At 48.2% G+C, this 20,926-nt stretch overlaps 1 protein-coding gene across 4 annotated transcripts in view; it reads right to left on the bottom strand.

Moving 5' to 3' along the window:
- ARRB1 (arrestin beta 1) overlaps positions 1-20,926 on the bottom strand; it is a 143,281-nt gene that overhangs the window by 12,319 nt on the left and 110,036 nt on the right. For 2 of the 4 annotated variants that reach the window (XM_083436625.1, XM_083436623.1), the window contains exons 5-13: positions 20,042-20,238; positions 18,736-18,795; positions 12,620-12,687; positions 10,680-10,815; positions 8,089-8,173; positions 7,170-7,242; positions 4,500-4,637; positions 2,833-2,916; positions 2,328-2,351 (exon numbers count right to left, since the gene is read on the bottom strand). In XM_083436625.1, the coding sequence (XP_083292751.1) occupies positions 2,328-2,351; positions 2,833-2,916; positions 4,500-4,637; positions 7,170-7,242; positions 8,089-8,173; positions 10,680-10,815; positions 12,620-12,687; positions 18,736-18,795; positions 20,042-20,238 (865 nt within the window). The remainder of the gene's footprint in view (positions 1-2,327; positions 2,352-2,832; positions 2,917-4,499; positions 4,638-7,169; positions 7,243-8,088; positions 8,174-10,679; positions 10,816-12,619; positions 12,688-18,735; positions 18,796-20,041; positions 20,239-20,926) is intronic. The other 2 variants (XR_014510194.1, XM_083436624.1) reach the window with 1 other exon arrangement.

Below are 20,926 nucleotides of genomic sequence, written 5' to 3'. Positions count from 1 at the left end.
GAAACTCATGGGCGTCCAATGAAGTGAAGGCTGGACGATTCGGGACGGAGAAATGAAAGCACTTCTGCACACAGGTGACCTGCGGAACTCCCTGCCACAGGAAGCAGAGGTGGCCGCCAACCTAAATGGCTTTAAAAGAGGACTAGGCCATTTCATGGAGGGGGGCTATCGATGGCTATTAACTAGGACGGCCAGGCTCTTCTTCCCAGCTGGAGGAAGCAGTGCTTCTGAATACCATTTGCTGGAAACTGCAGGAGGGGAGTTTGATCTTGGGTTTGAATCTCGCTTACGGGTTTCCCTATGGAGCATCTGGCTGGCCCCCGGGAGAGCAGGATGGGCCACAGGTGAGCCCTTTTTGTGTCCTTCTGTTCTTCATTTGGCCATCCAGAAAGAGCTCCATGAATTTGCCTGTTCCCCTTTATGTATCTAGACAGAGTTGTGCTGGATCAGACCCAGACCCCATCTTGTTGCCAATGGTGGATAACCATATTACAGTGGTGCCTCGCAAGACGAAAAGAATCCGTTTCACGAGTCTCTTCGTCTAGCGGTTTTTTCGTCTTGCGAAGCAACCCCATTAGCGGATTAGCGCTATTAGCACTATTAGCAGTTTAAGGGCTATTAACGGCTATTAAAGGCTTAAGGGATTAGCGGATTAGCTGCTAAAAGGCTATTAGCAGCTTAGCGCTTTAGAAAAAGGGGTTGGGGAGCGGAAAAAAAACTCAAAAATCGCAAGACATTTTCATCTTGCGAAGCAAGCCCATAGGGAAATTCGTCCTGCGAAGCACCTCTGAAAACGGAAAACCCTTTCGTCTAGCGGGTTTTCCGTCTTGCGAGGCATTCGTATTGCGGGGCACCACTGTATTATTATTGTTGTTGTTGTTGTTGTTGTTGTTGTTGTTGTTGTTGTTGTTGTTATTATTATTATTATTACCCCATCCATCTGGCCGGGTTGCCCCAGCCACTCTAGGTGGCTTCCAAGAAATAAATCCTTCTGGGAAGGACACAAGAGGCCTTGGTTGGGAATGGAAGGGAATTGTAAGCCAACTGCAAAAAAGGAGATTCTCACTGAACCTTAGGAATAACTTTCTGGTGGGGAGGGCTGTTCGACCACGGAATGGACTCCCTTGGAAGACAGTGGAGGGGTGTTTTTTTCCCAGAGGGGGGCTGGATGGCCATCTTCCCTGGATGCTTCAGTTGTGATTCCTCAGCTGCAAGGGGTGGACTACATGGCGGCTGGGGGTCCCATCCAACTCTATGATTCCAAGAGCTACAGGATTGCATTACAAGCTAGCACATGGCGACAGCGCAGCTGCAGAATCTGTGGGGGTACCTCCAGCAGAGCCATGGGGGGGGGGAGGTTTTTCCAACGGCGCAACCGACTCCCCTGAGAGGTGGCGAATTCCCCTTCCTTGGAGCTTTCGAAGTGCTCAGATGGCCACCGGCCATGTAGGGGCTCCCAGATTCCTCCCCTGAAGGGGGTTGCACTAGAGCAGGGATCGGCAAAGTAAGCCCTGTGGGCTGGATCAGGCCCAATGGCCTTCAGGATCCACCCTGCAGACTGTCCGTTCTGCAGAGTTCAGAGTTGGGACATCAGAATTGGACATTTGCTGGTCATACAAAGCTTCACACCTTGCTCTGGCCCCGTGATTCATCTTAGGACTTCCAGAGACTTTGGTTTGTTAGTTTTGATGTTTTGAATTATTCCATTAAGTTTTTCACATTGTGTTGCTTCTGATATTTCTGACTCATATTTTGCAACATGGAGGAGGAAGGAGGCTGGGCTCAGCTGGCTAAGCACCATTTTAAGCAGCCCCTCTCCGGAACAAGCCCTTTCGCGCCGCTCAACTTCCCTCCGCCGCCCTAGTGCACCTGTGGGCCAGAGAGCAGAGCGGACGATCTTGCTCTGCCTACTCACGAGAAGCAGCAGAGGCAGTGGCAGCCCCTGGGAAGGTAAGCGCAGCGGCTGGGGCTGACTACTTGCCCCTGTCGCCTCTTCTTCCAGCTCCCCACCTGCCCACCACAAGGTCTGAGGGACAGTGAACCGGCCCGCGGCTAAAAAAATTTGCCGACCCCTGGACTAGAGAACGAGGATCTAGAGGGGTACCGGGTGGGGTGTTGAGGCTGGTCCGATGCGGCAGCTTGGAGGGGTCCAAGTGCAAAACGAAAACTTCCGATGGAGGAAGAGAAATGACGGAGATGGCAAAATAAAAAGGAGAAAAAGATAGCGAGCGGAAGATGAGAAAAGTGGGAGGGGTGTTCCCCCCAAGCATGCTGGGTTGGGGTGGGGGCCACGGTCAGCCGCAGCAGGCGGAGTCTGAGGGCGTTACCTGGAGGCAAGGTCTCCCAGCAGCCTGGTGTTATCAAAGGAGATGGAGAGAATTTGTTAGAGGTTGCAACAATCACAGCGGCACAGTCGAGGGGAATGGGATTTGCGCGCAAGCTCAACAACCCCACACCGTTCCGGAGCCTCCGGTTTGCGGAGCCTCGGGGCACAGACCTCCGGATGCCGCCACCAAGACAGAGGGGATCGCTGGGGTGGCGTGGGGCATGACGCAAGGGGGCGGGGTTATCCAACTGGCTTGGCGGCTCATCGGCACATGGGAGCATGCAGAATTGCCAGGTCGGAATTCCCTGGCCCACCACGCAGCCGTTATTTAGATGCAAGCCCCTCAAGTTCAGTGGGGCGACCCTAGGTGGCTGTCTCTAGGGCTGCTGCCGGTGATTGTGGACTCCAGGGAAGAGAGCCCTGGAGCAGCGATTCCGAGCGCTCCCCAAATCCCTCTAAGCGGAAAGAAGGCATTATGTCACTTTGCAGAACTGAGCAGCACTCACCCGCCACGAGAGACCACCAGCTTCACTTTCACTTTGTAGGAGACAATGATGCCCAAGACCTCCTTGTTGGCGCCGTCTCTCAACCTGGAGGAGTGAGAGTGTGCAAAAGAGCGTGGAGCCAAAGCGATCGTTTGCAGCTTAGGGCCCTCGTATTTATGGGACCGCCTCTCCTGGTCTGCCCTGCAGAGGACCTTAAGGTCCATGAATAACCATAGTTTAGAGGTCCCAGGGCCCTAAGGAAGTCAGACTATCCTCCACCAGGGCCAGGGCCTTCTCAGTGATGGCTCCGACCTGGTGGAATGTTCTGTCCCATGAGACCAGGGCCCTGCAGGATTTAACCTCCTTCCGTCGGGCCTGTAAGACAGAGCTATTCCGCCTGGCCTTTAATTTGAATTCAGCCTGATCTTTTATTTCCCTTCCCTCCCCCTTCCCTTTTATGAAGATCACCCACTCTGAGACCCCACAACTAATTCTCCCCTGGACTCCTCGGTGGCCCAAGTAGGACCAATTCAGCCAGCTAGCCCTGGTGACTATCTTAATGCTTATTAGATGGATTTCCCCCAAATTGATTTCTGAAATTCGAATTTTATTGTTATTCATGTTTTTATACTGTATTTTACGCTGCTTTTACAATTAAGTGTTTTAAATTTGTTGTTAACTGCCCTGAGGGAAGGGCGGGGTATAAATAAAAATTTATTTATTTATTTATTTTTATTGCCGCGTTCGAAACCCCCGTGTGAGCTTTGTACAACATTCCTCCGGGGCGGTCTTTTCTAACGAGCGTTTCCTAGTGCCAGATTAGCAAATAGGCAGAGCAGGCAAGCGAGCTTTTAGGGGCCCCATGACGATGGGTCGAAAACATATTGGATATGATCTTGAAAGAAAGTTGCAATCAAGATGTGATGGCCTGGGATTCGGACTCGGAGGCTGAACCTGAGGAATCCCAGCCTGCACAGGATTCCCTGCCTCCAGAACCAGCTGAGCCGGGGCTGGGGCATGAGCCTGAAGGGTCCTCACCTGTGCTGGATCCACAGGTGTGGGCACCAGCTGAGTCTGCTCTGGCTCCTGAGGTGATGGAGGACCCATTGCCTGCAGGTGCTCCACTCTCAGCCCCGTCAGAGGAAGCTGAGGTTGCCTCTGGGTCCGGTAACCCTCCAGCCTCTGCTGGGCTGTAGAGGCTCAGGGCAGAGAGGCGGAGGGAACTAAGTTTCTGCAGGAGGAGTGCTCACCTCCAGGCCAGGAGAGACGAGTCACCTGTGGACCGGGGCCACCCTATGCCACAGAGGAGATAAAAGCCGGCCAGCCCCAGTCCCAAGTTGTGGGAGCAACATTGTTGGTTGCTAGTTCCTGCCTGAACCCTGTCCTGCTTTCCTGCCTGAGCTCCTGACCTGTCCTGGCTCCCTGCTTGCAAGCCTGTTCCTGACTTCACCCGACTTCAGCTACTACGGACTGCCTCCATGTTGCAGCTTTGACCACGGACCGGACATGGACCTCGCCTTTCGGGTATAGCTGGGCCACTGGCCTGATCCTGCAGCCTCTCTTTCTTAACTGCTTAGCTCTGGGTGCTACACGGAAACAGAAAACACCAAACTCCACCCCCAGTTTGCTCAGCTAGGGAACCTGGCTGCCCCTCCCCCCAACTGCTGGTAGGTAGGAAAAAACCTCACAGTGTGCTAGAGGCCAGGTTGGTGTCTTCGTGCTTGAGCTTCCCGTCCAGGGCGAGGCCACGCTTCTCCCGGTTGTTGGCGAGGAACGGGGTCAACGTGTAGACTTTGCAGAAGGTGGAGCTGGGAGCCACCACGTCGCTGGAGACGGGGATAAAACCACAGATTGGTGAAAAACAGCAAGGCGCAAGGCGAAATGTATAAAGAGATTAATATAACTAACAGTACAGTGGTGCCTCGCAAGACGAAAAGAATCCGTTCCGCGAGTCTCTTCGTCTTGCGGTTTTTTCCGTCTTGCGAAGCAAGCCCATTAGCGGATTAGCGCTATTAGCGGCTATTAGCGGCTATTAAAGGCTTAAGGGATTAGCGGATTAGCTGCTAAAAGGCTATTAGCGTCTATTAAAGGCTTAAGGGATTAGCGGATTAGCTGCTAAAAGGCTATTAGCGGCTTAGATCAGCTGTTAAGCGGCTTAGCGATCAGCTGTTGAGCGGCTTAGCGAACAGCTGTTAAGCGGCTTAGGGGCTTGGGGAAAAGGGGGGGAGGGGGGAAAAACCCCCAGGAATCGCAAGACATTTTCGTCTTGCGAAGCAAGCCCATAGCAAATTCGTTTTGCGAAGCACCTCCAAAACGGAAAACCCTTTCGTCTAGCGGGTTTTCCGTCTTGCGAGGCATTCGTCTTGCGGGGCACCACTGTAGTTGTAAATGAATACAGACGGACAACAAGAATTGTATAAACAGGAGGATTTATTTGTTTGTGGTTATACAGTCATAACTCGAGTTGAATGTGCTTCAGGTTGAGCACTTTCGGGTTGCGCTCCGCGGCAACCTGGAAGTAATGGAGTGCATTACTTCCGGCTTTTGCCGCTCGCGCATGCGCAGATGCTCAAAATGACATCACACGCATGCGCGGAAGCAACAAAACCATCTTATGTTCCATTCAGGATGCGAACGGGGCTCCGGAACAGATCACATTCGCATCCCAAGGTACCACCGTACTATGGGCAGATATGGAAAATGAATAACAATATACAAAATGGATGAAAATAATGCCATGAAATTATATGTGATATAAAACACCAGAAGAAGGAAGGAGGGAAGTCAGCACTTAGGAGGAAGTATAAATGTAAAATGCAACACTGCATTTTGAAGGACACTGACAAACTGGAACGTGTCCAGAGGAGGGCAACCAAAATGGTCAAAGGCCTGGAAACGATGCCTTATGAGGAACGGCTAAGGGAGCTGGGCATGTTTAGCCTGGAGAAGAGGAGGTTAAGGGGTGATATGATAGCCATGTTCAAATATATAAAAGGATGTCACATAGAGGAGGGAGAAAGGTTGTTTTCTGCTGCTCCAGAGAAGCGGACACGGAGCAATGGATCCAAACTACAAGAAAGAAGATTCCACCTAAACATTAGGAAGAACTTCCTGACAGTAAGAGCTGTTTGACAGTGGAATTTGCTGCCAAGGAGTGTGGTGGAGTCTCCTTCTTTGGAGGTCTTTAAGCAGAGGCTTGACAACCATATGTCAGGAGTGCTCTGATGGTGTTTCCTGCTTGGCAGGGGGGTGGACTCGATGACCCTTGTGGTCTCTTCCAACTCTATGATTCTATACATTATGTGTATGTGGAGTATGTAACCGGAAAACTAATAAAGATTATTTGGGGGGGGGGGAGAGAAAGAGAACAAGGTGCAGCGGGCTCAAACCTCGACTGCACATCGCTGCAGCTGCCTGGCAGCCATGTTTCCCAGCAGGAAGCCTGGTTGCAGTAGGAGGGAACTGCAACAAGATGTTGCAGCGTGCAGCGCTATCTCCCAAGTATTCCACTCTCTTCCCTTTCCTCAACCGTGAAGTATTCTGTTTGTCCCTCAAATGGCCAACTGGCATTCTGCTACCACGGTGTGTGGTTAATTCCCCACTGGGCTGTGTTTTTTGGGGGCAGGAAGGGGTCTTACTTCAAGGGTTTTTCCTAAGGTTTTGTGGGGTGTTCTTTGGTACTTCTACACACCTCAGAGCCCTGAAATCCTGTACCTGGATGTTGTTGTTTTGCCTACATTAGTCCTGGCACTTGGAGACCTGAAATTTTATCAGTTTATACTAGCGCTGCAACGAAGTGTTGCAGTGTGAAGTGCTCCCTTTCAGGGCGGTTCTGCACTCAATCCTTCTTTCCTAGGGGATTCTGGGAATTGTGGCTCTGTGGGGAGAACAGAGGCCCTCCAACAACTCCCTGCGCCCCTGGCCAGCTATAGCCCTCGGGATTCACTGTGGGAAGACATGACGATTTAAAACAGTACAGTTATGCTTTCAGTGCATGATGCAGATGCAGTCATTTTGCACGTGAACTTTTCCCAAATTCCCAAGACTTCCCAAACTCCCAAGATGGCATTACAAGATGGTGACCCCCAACAGCCGAGCACCCAAGTCCTCACCTCAACTCATAACAAAATCAAAGCAAGCTTGGCTTCCTCACAGTCAACCCTCTGGTGACTTTTGCCTCTCAGGCTCCAGGCCAACTTTCCCCAACCTGGTGCCCTCGAAACGCTGCTTAATCACAGCCCCTATCCTTCCTGGACATGTTGGCTGGGGCTTCTTCAGACTGTAAGCCCCTTGCGGGCAGAGTCCTGCCTGCTACACGGTGCCCACGTGGATGGAGAAAGCCAAACGACAATACTCACTCTGCTTCTTCCACTGCAACGGGGCATTTGTACTGGGCTGTGTTGAAGAGGCAGATGTCTGCGTATTGGCGAACTGCAAATGAAAGGAAAGAAAGAAAGAAAGAAAGAAAGAAAGAGAGAGAGGGGGAGAGAGAGAGAGAGAGAGGACATTAGATCAGTGGTTTTGAATTTTATTGTGTTATTATCTTCCTTAGTGGGGTGTGCAAACCACTGTTCAGAATAATGCCTATTATTATTATTATTATTATTATTATTATTATTATTATTATTACAGTGATACCTTTAGTTTTGAACTTAATTCGTTCCGGAGGTCCGTTCTTAATCTGAAACAGTTCTTAACTAGAGGCGTGCTTTCGCTGGCACACGATTTCCGTTCTCATCCTGGGGCAAAGTTCACAACTAAAGGTAACTCTTTCAGGTTGGCAGAGTTTGTAACCTGAAGCATTTGTAACCTGAGTCGTTTGTAACTCAAGGTACCACTGCATTATTATTATTATTATTAATAATAATATCCTGCCCATCTGGCTGGGTTTCCCCAGCCACTCTGGGCGGCTTCCAACAGAATATTAAAATACAGTAGACTATTAAACATTAAAAGCTTCCCTAAACAGATAGTTGATTATTTCCTTGACATCTGATGGGAGGGCGTTCCACAGGGCAGGTGCCACCACCGAGAAGGCCCTCTGCCTGGTTCCCTGTAACTTCACTTCTTGCAGTGAGGGAACCGCCAGAAGGCCCTCGGAGCTGGATCTCCATGTCTGGGCTGAATGATGGGGGTGGAGACGCTCCTCCAGGTATACTGGGGCTGGAACCAAGTCACGGGGGGCAGCCCCCAAAACTCAAGCCACCTCTCCTTTGCCTGGTTGCTCCTTTGACCCACCCACAAGGTAAGTGATGCCCGAGAGGCATCCAGGCTCACCTGAGATTTTAATCTTCTTCACCGTCTTGTTGGTGTTGTTCGTCACGTGAACGTTGACGCTGATCGGCTCCCCGTGATAGTAAATCTACAGAGAACACAAGCGACAAGTCCTCAGGGAGGAGATTTTAGGAATTAGGAATTGTCACAATCTGACAATTCCGGCAGATGCACCTTGCAATTCACTCTTGGAAAGAATCACCATGGGAGTTTATTTATTTAACAGATTTATAAACCGCCTCACAGCCAGAAGTTAATGAAGTCTGTTTTACTCATTTGTTTCATTTCATAAAATTTATATACCATTTGATTGCAAAAAAGCGTAGACAGACTGCCATCCAACCTCCTGATTAAAAACCTCTCTCATTTTATAAATTTATAAAACTTGTATTCTGCTGTGTCATAAAAAATAGATCAAAGCAGGTTACAGCAATTAAACATAAAACCACACAATAAAAACAATTACAAAGTTATAGAAATACATCAGTTAACCCCTGTGAAGTATGTATTCTTTCTTTTTAAAGAGAAATCTCTCTTTTAAAAAAGTTTATTTTTGCATTTTCTAAGCGAAATAAAAACATAAAATCCCCTTTGACTTCCCTCCCCATATTGTGGATCCTAATATAATGATTTCCCCCTCTGCATCTGTTTCATAGCCCTATTCTTATAAATCCTTTATCATTCCATAGTTCAAATTTTTACTACAAGTTTTCTGTCAATCCTACCAATGTGTGTAATTGTTTACAATAGTCCCCCCCCCCAAAAAAAAATAGATTGTAGATTTTCCCCATTCTTTATTTGGTGGATGACTTCTTAATTGCCTGCATAAGGCGGGTGGAACAGAAAAGTTTTCAGCAGGGATTTAAAAGTTGGCACAGAAGTTGCCTGCTGGATCTCCAGTGGCACAGAGTTCCACAGGGCTAGGCCAAAGACACTAAAGGCTCACGGACTCGGGGAATGACCAACAAGGGTGCTGCAGATTATCTCTGTGAACTCGCTGGAATATAAGGCTTCAGGCGATCTCTGCGGTGCCCTGGCCCTAAGTTGTTCAGGGCTTGCTAAATTAACACTGTTCCAGAGGGCTGAAGGAGCAACACTAAAAGTCCCGTTTTGTGTACGAACTAAGCACCGGGGCACGCAGTTCTCCATCAGCAGCGCCCCAACTGAGAAGCGCAATTGCGGGGCCAAGGTCTGCGGGGCGAGACCGTCCCCAAGAGTCCCCTGTACAAGCAGGCATCGCAGTGCCGGATTTACGTATAAGCTAAACAAGATATAGCTTAGGGGGCCCCCCAAAAAATTAAGGGGGAAAAAACTCGAAGTACTTTTCCAGAATATAAGATAAGAAACAAACAAACCTACATACAGCAACAGTGTTTTGTGTTGTGTAGGCTCCTATGGTGTAAGTCATGAGCCCCGCTTGCTCCCTAAAATATCACTGCTTTGTTCCTTTCTATATATAGGGTGCCTAAATTCTGCTATTTATCCTTATTAGTAGTTTGCATCATATATTTACTCCTATTATTATTTCATGTTATAGCAAGTTTCTAGAGACTAGGTTATGAGTCTTTGTAAACTGTGTTTACAAATTCCAATGTGTTTCCATTAAGTTTGTTATGAATCAGAAATCATGTTAAGTTAGAGCTTAATAATGATTTCACTATTCATATACAGTGGTGCCTCGCAAGACGAAAAGAATCCGTTCCGTGAGTCTCTTCGTCTAGCGGTTTTTTCGTCTTGCGAAGCAAGCCCATTAGCGGATTAGCGCTATTAGCGGTTTAGCGGCTATTAGCGGCTATTAGCGGCTTAAGGGATTAGCGGATTAGCTGCTAAAAGGCTATTAGCAGCTTAGTGCCTTAGAAAAAGGGGGTGGGGAGCGAAAAAAAACCCCCAGGAATCGCAAGACATTTTCGTCTTGCGAAGCAAGCCCATAGAGAAATTCGTCCTGCGAAGCACCTCTGAAAACGGAAAACCCTTTCGTCTAGCGGGTTTTCCGTCTTGCGAGGCATTCGTCTTGCGGGGCACCACTGTACTTCTTAATTGTATTTCACTAATAACACTTCTTCTTAATTGTATTTCACTATTAATATACCGTATTTTTCGCTCTATAAGACGCACCAGACCACAAGACGCACCTAGTTTTTGGAGGAGGAAAACAAGAAAAAAAAAATTCTGAATCCCAGAAGCCAGAACAGCAAGAGGGATCTGGCTTCTGGGATAGCCTCTTGCTGTCCTGGCTTCTGGGATAGCCGTGCAAAGCCTCCCCTGGGCAGTGGGATGAAGGCTTGGGTCTCCAGCTGTTTTTGGACTACAACTTCCATCATCCCTAGCTATCAGGACCGGTGATGGGATTTGTAGTCCAAAACAGCTGGATGCTCAAGTTTGGGAAACCATTACCTTCGGTAGCTTAGGGCCTCATCAAACCTAAATCAGGCCCTGAGCAAGGCCACCCCCGAGAGTCCGCCCAAAACAAGCAGGCAGCCTCCAAGTGGAGTCAGGATTTAGCCCAAACTACAACCCAATCCCGGAAGGGAAGACAGCAAGAGCCGCCCGGCGGATTCTAGAAAACAAGCACAAAAGGAGGGCCTGCAAGATACCTCTTTGTCCAGGGAAGCTTCCAAGTGCAGGGGCTTGTCCGACATGAGGAACTGCCGGGTGGTCTCGGCCATCGGCTGCGGCCCCGGCCGCTCCGGAGCATACTGGACTTTGCGGATGACCAAACGTACTGAGTTCCTGCAGGGGTGCGGGAGAGCAGACATTGAGGGGGGTTGTAGGAAATTATGTTTAGATCACAACAACCCTGCAAGGAAATTATGTATCCATCACAACAACCCTGCAAGGTAGGCCTCCTGGGGGGATTCAAACCCAGGTCTTTCCCAGAACCGCTGCTCCACACTGGCTCTGGGTGGGCCTTTGGCGTGACCCAACAAGGCTTTTCTCGGGGTCCTGGGTTCAAGGTGTTGCAGGAATTTATGTATAGGTGGGGGGTTGCCCCTCCAGCAGATCTCATGCGCATGCAGCCCACTACCAAAACCAGCACAATCACTTTTGTGACTTTTGTGATTTATCCCCACAAAACACTTCATCATGACAGATTCCTCTTCATCCTGGAGAAGAGTGACTAGTGGGGTGCCACAGGGTTCTGTCTTGGGCCCGGTCTTATTCAACATCTTTATCAACGACTTGGATGATGGACTCAAGGGCATCCTGATCAAATTTGCAGATGACACCAAACTGGGAGGGGTGGCTAACACCCCAGAGGACAGGATCACACTTCAAAACGACCTTGACAGATTAGAGAACTGGGCCAAAACAAACAAGATGAATTTTAACAGGGAGAAATGTAAAGTATTGCACTTGGGCAAAAAAAATGAGAGGCACAAATACAAGATGGGTGACACCTGGCTTGAGAGCAGTACATGTGAAAAGGATCTAGGAGTCTTGGTTGACCACAAACTTGACATGAGCCAACAGTGTGACGCGGCAGCTAAAAAAGCCAATGCAATTCTGGGCTGCATCAATAGGAGTATAGCATCTAGATCAAGGGAAGTAATAGTGCCACTGTATTCTGCTCTGGTCAGACCTCACCTGGAGGACTGTGTCCAGTTCTGGGCACCACAGTTCAAGAAGGACACTGACAAACTGGAACGTGTCCAGAGGAGGGCAACCAAAATGGTCAAAGGCCTGGAAACGATGCCTTATGAGGAACGGCTAAGGGAGCTGGGCATGTTTAGCCTGGAGAAGAGGAGGTTAAGGGGTGATATGATAGCCATGTTCAAATATATGAAGGGATGTCACATGGAGGAGGGAGAAAGGTTGTTTTCTGCTGCTCCAGAGAAGCGGACACGGAGCAATGGATCCAAACTACAAGAAAGAAGATTCCACCTGGACATTAGGAAGAACTTCCTGACAGTAAGAGCTGTTCGACAGTGGAATTTGCTGCCAAGGAGTGTGGTGGAGTCTCCTTCTTTGGAGGTCTTTAAGCAGAGGCTGGACAACCATATGTCAGGAGTGCTCTGATGGTGTTTCCTGCTTGGCAGGGGGTTGGACTCGATGACCCTTGTGGTCTCTTCCAACTCTATGATTCTATGATTCTATGGTACTTCCTATCTATTCAAAGGGCCTCTGCTGCAGAATATCAAATGTAAGAATTCACTGATCAATGTATCTATGTGCTGTGGGTTAAATCACAGAGCCTATGACTTGCCGATCAGAAGGTCGGCGGTTCGAATCCCTGCGACGGGGTGAGCTCCCGTTGCTCGGTCCCTGCTCCTGCCAACCTAGCAGTTCGAAAGCACACCAGTGCAAGTAGATAAATAGGTACCACTCCAGCGGGAAGGTAAACGGCGTTTCCGTGCGCTGCTCTGGTTCGCCAGAAGTGGCTTAGTCATGCTGGCCACATGACCCGGAAGCTGTACGCCAGCTCCCTCAGCCAATAAAGCGAGATGAGCACCGCAACCCCAGAGCCGTCCACGACTGGACCTAGTGGTCAGGGGTCCCTTTACCTTTGCAAAACCCGGAGAGTCGCTGCACCCACCTTTTGTGGATCTTCTCCTCCAGACTCTCTGCACAGAAAGCTTTCACTTCATAGTCAACACCGCAGGCCTAGGAGGGAAGAGAAGGAAGCAGAAGCAGCGTCAAGAACGATGGCAGATAGAAGCAGAAGAACAGATTAAGCCAAAGAATCACTGAGCTATAGAGTTGGAAGGGAACCCAAAGGACATCTAGTCCACCCCCCACTCCATAATGCAGAAATAGCAACTAAAGCATCCTTGGCAGATTGCGAGGAGTCAGGCCACACGAAATAAAAGGGCAGAAGCTTCGCAAGGAAGGTGCCAGGCAAGCCTCGGTGGAGAGGGTGTTCCACAATTTGGGGGCCACCACAGAGGAAGCCCTCTCCCAGGCCGCCTTTTGCCACACTTCTGAGGGCAGCGGAGAAACCAAGAGGAGCACCTCTGCTCATCTTCACTTTGGAACTCCCTGCTTATTGATGTACAGTCGTACCTCGTGTTACAGACGCTACAGGTTGCACGTTTTCGGGTTGTGCACCGCGCAGAACCCGGAAGTACCAGAACGGGTTACTTCCCGGTTTCGGCACTTGCACATGTGCAGAAGCGCTAAATCACACTTTGCGCATGCGCAGACGCGCTGAATCGCGACCTGCACATGCGGCACTGCGGCTTGTGAATGTGCCTCCCGCACGGATCACTTTCGCAACCTGTGCGTCCACTGTACTCTTTTCGGTGTCTGCTCAAAAAAATCTTTTTTACACACGCCTACCCAGATGCCTTTGAATTATGGTGCTGGAGGAGACTCTGGAGAGTCCCATGGACTGCAAGAAGATCAAACCTCTCCATTCTGAAGGAAATTAGCCCTGAGTGCTCACTGGAAGGACAGATCCTGAAGCTGAGGCTCCAAGACTTTGGCCACCTCAGGAGAAGAGAAGACTCCCTGGAAAAGACCCTGATGCTGGGAAAAATGGAGGGCACAAGGAGAAGGGGACGACAGAGGACGAGATGGCTGGACAGTGTTCTCGAAGCTACCAACATGAGTCTGACCAAACTGTGGGAGGCAGTGAAAGACAGGAGTGCCTGGCGTGCTCTGGTCCAGGGGGTCACAAAGAGGCGGACACGACTAAACGACTAAACAACAACAACCACCCAGATACTGAGACTCTTGATGTGAATTTCAATCTGCTTCGGCATTTTAAATTGTACTTTTTAAAAACATATGGTTTTAAATTCTTCTCGGTTTTACCGCTTCATCTTTTCGCAAACCGCTTTGAGGTTTGTTCCTACAACCAAGCGGTGTATAAGTACAGTGGTACCTCGGGTTAAGAACTTAATTCGTTCTGGAGGTCTGTTCTTAACCTGAAACGGTTCTTAAGCTAAGGTACCACTTTAGCTAATGAGGGCTGCCGCTGTGCCGCTGGAGCACGATTTCTGTTCTCATCCTGAAGCAAAGTTCTTAACCTGAGGTACTATTTCTGGGTTAGCGGAGTCTGTAACCTGAAGTGTCTGTAACCCGAGGTACCACTGTAGTATGAAAAAAAATAAATAATAAATCCTAAACCAGTTGTAAGTTCTGCTTCCCCTTATCTTGACCTGTTGGCCTTAGGAAAAGAAAAGGAAAACTGCCTTGATGATCCTTGGAACCAACACACTATTATTCTAATTATCAATATTATTATTATTATTATTATTATTATTATTATCCCCTTCATGGATCACTGCCTTGCCGTGGCGAAGGGGCTTGAAGAACTCAGAGAAGCTATGAACTATGCCGAGCAGGGCACCCAAGATGAACAGGTCATAGTGGAGAGTTTGGACCAAACGTGATCCACCTGGAGTAGGAATCGGCAAGCCACTCCAGTATCCCTGCCAAGAAAACTCCATGGACAAAGACAACAGGCATATAAAAGATATGACGCTGGAAGATGAGCCCCTCAGGTCGGAAGGCGTCCAACATGCTACTGGGGAAGAGCGGAGGACAAGTACAAGTAGATCCAGAGCTGATGAAGCGGCTGGGCCAAAGCCGAAAGGACGCTCAGTTGCGGATATGCATGGAAGCGAAAGGAAAGTCCAATGCTGTAAAGAAAAATATTGCATAGGAACCTGGAATGTAAGAACCATGAACCTGGGTAAGTTGGATGTGGTCAAAAATGAGATGGCAAGAATAAACATTGACATCTTGGGCATCAGTGAACTAAAATGGACGGGAATGGGCGAATTCAGTTCAGATGACTATCATATCTACTACTGTGGGCAAGAAACCCGTAAAAGAAATGGAGTGGCCCTCATAGTCAACAAAAGAGTGGCAAAAGCTGTACTGGGATGCAATCTCAAAAATGATAGAATGATCTCGATACGAATCCAAGGCAAACCTTTTAACATCACAGTAATCCAAGTTTATGCACCAACTACTGGTGCTGAAGAAACTGAAATTGACCAATTCTATGAAGACTTACAACAGCTTATAGAAGGGACACCAAAGAAAGATGTTCTTCTCATTATAGGGGATTGGAATGCTAAAGTAGGGAATCAAGAGATAAAAGGAACAACTGGCAAATTTGGTCTTGGAATTCAAAACGAAGCAGGGCAAAGGCTAATAGAGTTCTGTCAAGAGAACAAGCTGGTCATCACAAACACTCTTTTCCAACAACACAAGAGACGACTCTACACATGGACATCACCAGATGGGCAGCATCGAAATCAGATTGATTATATTCTCTGCAGCCAAAGATGGAGAAGCTCTATACAGTCAGCAAAAACAAGACCTGGAGCTGACTGTGGCTCAGATCATCAGCTTCTTATAGCAAAATTCAAGCTTAAACTGAAGAAAGTAGGAAAAACCGCTGGGCCGGTAAGATACAATCTAAACCAAATCCCTTATGAATACACAGTGGAAGTGAGGAACAGGTTTAAGGATTTAGAATTGCTGGACAGAGTGCCTGAAGAACTATGGATGGAGGCTCGAAACATTATACAGGAGGCAGCAACGAAAACCATCCCAATGAAAAGGAAATGCAAGAAAGCAAAGTGGCTGTCCAATGAGGCCTTACAAATAGCGGAGGAGAGAAGGCAAGCAAAATGCGAGGGAGATAGAGAAAGATACAGGAAATTGAATGCAGAATTCCAAAAAATAGCAAGGAGAGACAAGAAGGCCTTCTTAAATGAGCAATGCAAAGAAATAGAGGAAAACAACAGAATGGGAAGAACCAGAGATCTGTTCAAGAAAATTGGAGATATGAAAGGAACATTTCGTTCAAAGATTACCGTAATAAAGGACAAAAGTGGTAAGGACCTAACAGAAGCAGAAGACATCAAGAAGAGGTGGCAAGAATACACAGAGGAATTATACCAGAAAGATATGGATGTCTCGTACACCCCAGGTAGTGTGGTTGCTGACCTTGAGCCAGACATCCTGGAGAGTGAAGTCAAATGGGCCTTAGAAAGCATTGCAAATAACAAGGCCAGTGGAAGTGATGGTATTCCAGCTGAACTATTTAAAATTTTAAAAGATGATGCTGTTAAGGTGCTACACTCAATATGCCAGCAAGTTTGGAAAACTCAGCAGTGGCCAGAAGATTGGAGAAGGTCAGTCTACATCCCAATCCCAAAGAAGGGCAGTGCTAAAGAATGCTCCAACTACCGCACAATTGCACTCATTTCACACGCTAGCAAGGTTATGCTTAAAATTCTTCAAGGAAGGCTCAAGCAGTATGTGGACCGAGAACTCCCAGAAGTGCAAGCTGGATTTAGAAGAGGCAGGGGAACCAGAGACCAAATTGCAAACATGCGCTGGATTATGGAGAAAGCTAGAGAGTTCCAGAAAGACATCTACTTCTGCTTCATTGACTATGCAAAAGCCTTTGACTGTGTCGATCATAGCAAACTATGGCAAGTTCTTAAAGAAATGGGAGTGCCTGATCACCTCATCTGTCTCCTGAGAAATCTCTATGTGGGACAAGAAGCTACAGTTAGAACTGGATATGGAACAACTGATTGGTTCAAAATTGGGAAAGGAGTACGACAAGGCTGTATTTTGTCTCCCTGCTTATTTAACTTATATGCAGAATTCATCATGCGAAAGGCTGGGCTGGATGAATCCCTAGCCGGAATTAAGATTGCTGGAAGAAATATCAACAACCTCAGATATGCAGATGACACAACCTTGATGGCAGAAAGTGAGGAGGAATTAAAAAACCTTTTATTGAGGGTGAAAGAGGAGAGCACAAAATATGGTCTGAAGCTCAACATCAAAAAAACGAAGATCATGGCCACTGGTCCCATCACCTCCTGGCAAATAGAAGGGGAGGAAATGGAAGCAGTGAGAGATTTTACTTTCTTGGGTTCCATGATCACTGCAGATGGTGACAGCAGCCACGAAATTAAGAGACGCCTGCTTCTTGGGAGGAAAGCAATGGCAAACCTAGATAGCATTTTAAAAAGTAGAGACATCACCTTGCCAACAAAGGTCCGTATAGTAAAAGCTATGGTTTTCCCAGTAGTGATGTATGGAAGTGAGAGCTGGACCATAAAGAAGGCTGATCGCCGAAGAATTGACGCTTTTGAATTATGGTGCTGGAGGAGACTCTTGAGAGTCCCATGGACTGCAAGAAGATCAAACGCATCCATTCTTAAGGAAATCAGCCCTGAGTGCTCACTGGAAGGACAGATCGTGAAGCTGAGGCTCCAATACTTTGGCCACCTCATGAGAAGAGAAGACTCACTGGAAAAGACCCTGATGTTGGGAAAGATGGAGGGCACAAGGAGAAGGGGACGACAGAGGATGAGATGGTTAGACAGTGTTCTCGAAGCTACAAACATGAATCTGACCAAACTGCGGGTGGCAGTGGAAGACAGAAGTGCCTGGCGTGCTCTGGTCCATGGGGTCACGAAGAGTCGGACACGACTGAACGACTAAACAACAACAACATTATTATTATTATTATTATTATTATTATTGCCTGTGCAATTCTGGGCTGCATCAATAGGAGTATAGCATCTAGATCAAGGGAAGTAATAGTGCCACTGTATTCTGCTCTGGTCAGACCTCACCTGGAGTACTGTGTCCAGTTCTGGGCACCACAGTTCAAGAAGGACACTGACAAACTGGAACGTGTCCAGAGGAGGGCAACCAAAATGGTCAAAGGCCTGGAAACGATGCCTTATGAGGAACGGCTAAGGGAGCTGGGCATGTTTAGCCTGGAGAAGAGGAGGTTAAGGGGTGATATGATAGCCATGTTCAAATATATAAAAGGATGTCACATAGAGGAGGGAGAAAGGTTGTTTTCTGCTGCTCCAGAGAAGCGGACACGGAGCAATGGATCCAAACTACAAGAAAGAAGATTCCACCTAAACATTAGGAAGAACTTCCTGACAGTAAGAGCTGTTCGACAGTGGAATTTGCTGCCAAGGAGTGTGGTGGAGTCTCCTTCTTTGGAGGTCTTTAAGCAGAGGCTGGACAACCATATGTCAGGAGTGCTCTGATGGTGTTTCCTGCTTGGCAGGGGCTTGGACTCGATGGCCCTTGTGGTCTCTTCCAACTCTATGATTCTATGATTCTACCCTTTGACCAAAGTTCACAGGGCAGTACACAACATTAAAGACATACACAGCACAATAAAATCATAATAACATGCCCCCCTACATTTAATAGGTCATAGATTATTTTTAATGGCCGAAAGCCTGGGTAAAGAGGAATATTTTCACCTGGTGCCGAAAGACATGTAATGATGAACTGTGCAACCCTTAAGTGGACTGAAGTGCATTGCATGGCATTGAAATTAATGGCCAGCATATGGCGCTGTTGTCAACTGTGGTCTCTTAAAGGAACACACCGAAAGAAACAAAAGCCTGCTGAGAGAGCTCCGAAAATAACGCATTAAGGCAGCTTCCCCCAACCTGGTTCATTGGACTACAACTCCCATGATCCCTGTTTGCCGAGCAAGTTTGCAGAGGCTGATGGGAGCTGAAGCCCAACACAACCGGAGGGCACCAGGTTGGGGAAAGGTAGCGTGAAGAAAAGAAGGGGCCTGTGCCTTCCGTGCAAGAGCTTTACGATGTCTTGAAACTGCCACAATTCCCCAGGGCTGTCGTCAGCACCCTTTTCCCCACTCCTCTCTTTATTTCATTTTCTTTCTTTTTTTACCTTTCCTGTGTCTTCGGGTCCCGGCTGCAACGTCACGGAGCAGGGAAGGTTGGGAAGGATCTGGAAGGGGAAAAATGTCCCGCGTAAGGGACAGCGTCGCCAGGCTGACCAACAATGCCAAAGTCTGTGTATGTATGAACATTTCATTCAGGGTCCATCTAGGGACGCGGGTGGCGCTGTGGGTTAAACCACAGAGCCTAGGACATGCTGATCAGAAGGTCGGCGGTTCAAATCCCCGCGACGGGTTGAGCTCCCGTTGCTCGGTCCCTGCTCCTGCCCACCTAGCAGTTCGAAAGCACATCAAAGTGCAAGTAGATAAATAGGTACCACTCCGGGGGGAAGGTAAACGGCGTTTCCGTGCGCTGCTCTGGTTCGCCAGAAGCGGCTTAGTCATGCTGGCCACATGACCCGGAAGCTGTACGCCGGCTCCCTCGGCCAGTAAAGCGAGATGAGCGCCGCAACCCCAGAGTCGTCCGCGACCGGAGCTAATGATTAGGGGTCCCTTTACCTTTTTAAGGGTCCATCTAGTTGAGCAGCCCGCTCTCACAGCAGCCAACCAGGTGGCTCAAAGCGAAACCCACAAGCAGGATTCGAACTCCAGAGCCCTCTCCCCTTCTATGGTTTCCAGCCATTGGCATTCAGAACCATTGCTGTCTCCGACATGGAGCCAAAACATAGCCACCCTGGCTAGTAGCCATCATAAGATAGCCCTGTTCTCCTCCATGAATTGTCCAATCCTCTTTTAAAGTCCCCTAGGCATCTGGCCATCGCTTCTTCCAGTGGCAGAGAGTTCCATAGTTTAACTCTACATACATATTTTTATTCATATGCTGCCTTTCTATATAGTTCAAAGCATCATGAAAAAAAGACATCATTGCAGCATAGCATAAGTAGTCAAAAGCAAGAAATGGCACAGCTCCGAAACGTGAGAAACTCTGGATCAGGGCTAAACTCCTGGGGGGTCCCTTGGCTGTCCTGCCAGCCACCTGCCACCATTCTTTTCACTGCCTCCAGTGGCAGAGAGTTCCACAGGCTAACAATGCACCGCATACAGAAGGGTGCCCTTTTCACAGAATCCTAGAACTGTCTAGTGGGAAGGGGTCCCGAGGGTCATCTAGCCCAACCCCCTTTTACCCGTCCCGCCCAGCAGGAAGCGTGGCCCTTGGGTGGCCCTTGGGCCAGCAGCTGCCCAATTGTGAGAATTTTTTGTCAGTGAGGTGCAAATGTCGCCTGGGGTGAGCGACTGGCGAAGGAGGGCTGGTGGGAGAGGGGAGCTAAAGGTAGGGGGAGAAAGAAGGATCCGTACCTCGAAGGTAAAAGGGTAGGCCTGCTCACCGAGCTTCTTAATCAGCCGTTCCTGGAGCCGCGTCAGAGGCTTCTTCTCCTCAGTGACCGGAGGGAAGGCCTGGATGTTGGCGACAAAGAGGTCCTTGCGGAAGGTGAGCCCCAGGACGTCCAGGTCCTCGCGGCCGTAGCGGAAGGCGCACGTGAGGGTCACGAAAACTGCAAGCAGGGCAGAGAGGAAGGCATGTGGCGCAGAGGACAATACAGAGGGCCGGAAGTGGCCCGTTTCCCACCTGTGCCCAGGGCTTGTGTCGGACTCGTCGCGTTTCTGCGCTGCCCTCCGAACCCCAAGGCGGCTTTCGAGTGATGCAGCACAACCGCAGAATGCGAAATGGGGCAGCCGCCAACAGCCGAGCTCATGGAGTCATCGGACATTGCCAAGAGGCAGTGTGGTGTAATAATAATGATGATGATGATGATGATGATGATGATAACGATAATGATATCTTTATTGTCATTGTCCCGTGCGGAACAATGAAATTGAAAAACTACTTAAAACTACATAAAAACTACATAAAACATTCAAAAACCCCTAAAAAAACCTCTAAAACCCCATTTTAAAATACACTATAATAATAATAATAATAATAATAATAATAATAATAATAATAATAATAAATATAATATTTTATTTATATCCCGCCCTTCCCAGTTCAAAAAAACGGGCTCAGAGCAGCTAACAAATTTAAAACACTTAATTGATGCAACAACAAAAAAACAGCATAAAATACAGTATAAAACGTGGATAACAATAAATTTAGAATTCAAAAATCAATTTAGGGGGGAAATCCACCAATAAACATTAGATGATCACCAGGGCTAGCTGGCTAAATTAGTCCTAGTTGGG

Source organism: Podarcis tiliguerta, assembly GCF_965153285.1.
Source record: "Podarcis tiliguerta genome assembly, chromosome: 4".
Classification (NCBI taxonomy): Eukaryota; Metazoa; Chordata; class Lepidosauria; order Squamata; family Lacertidae; genus Podarcis; species Podarcis tiliguerta.
The sequence above is the reverse complement of the archived record's forward strand: the minus strand, read 5'-3'. Positions and strand labels throughout refer to the sequence as shown.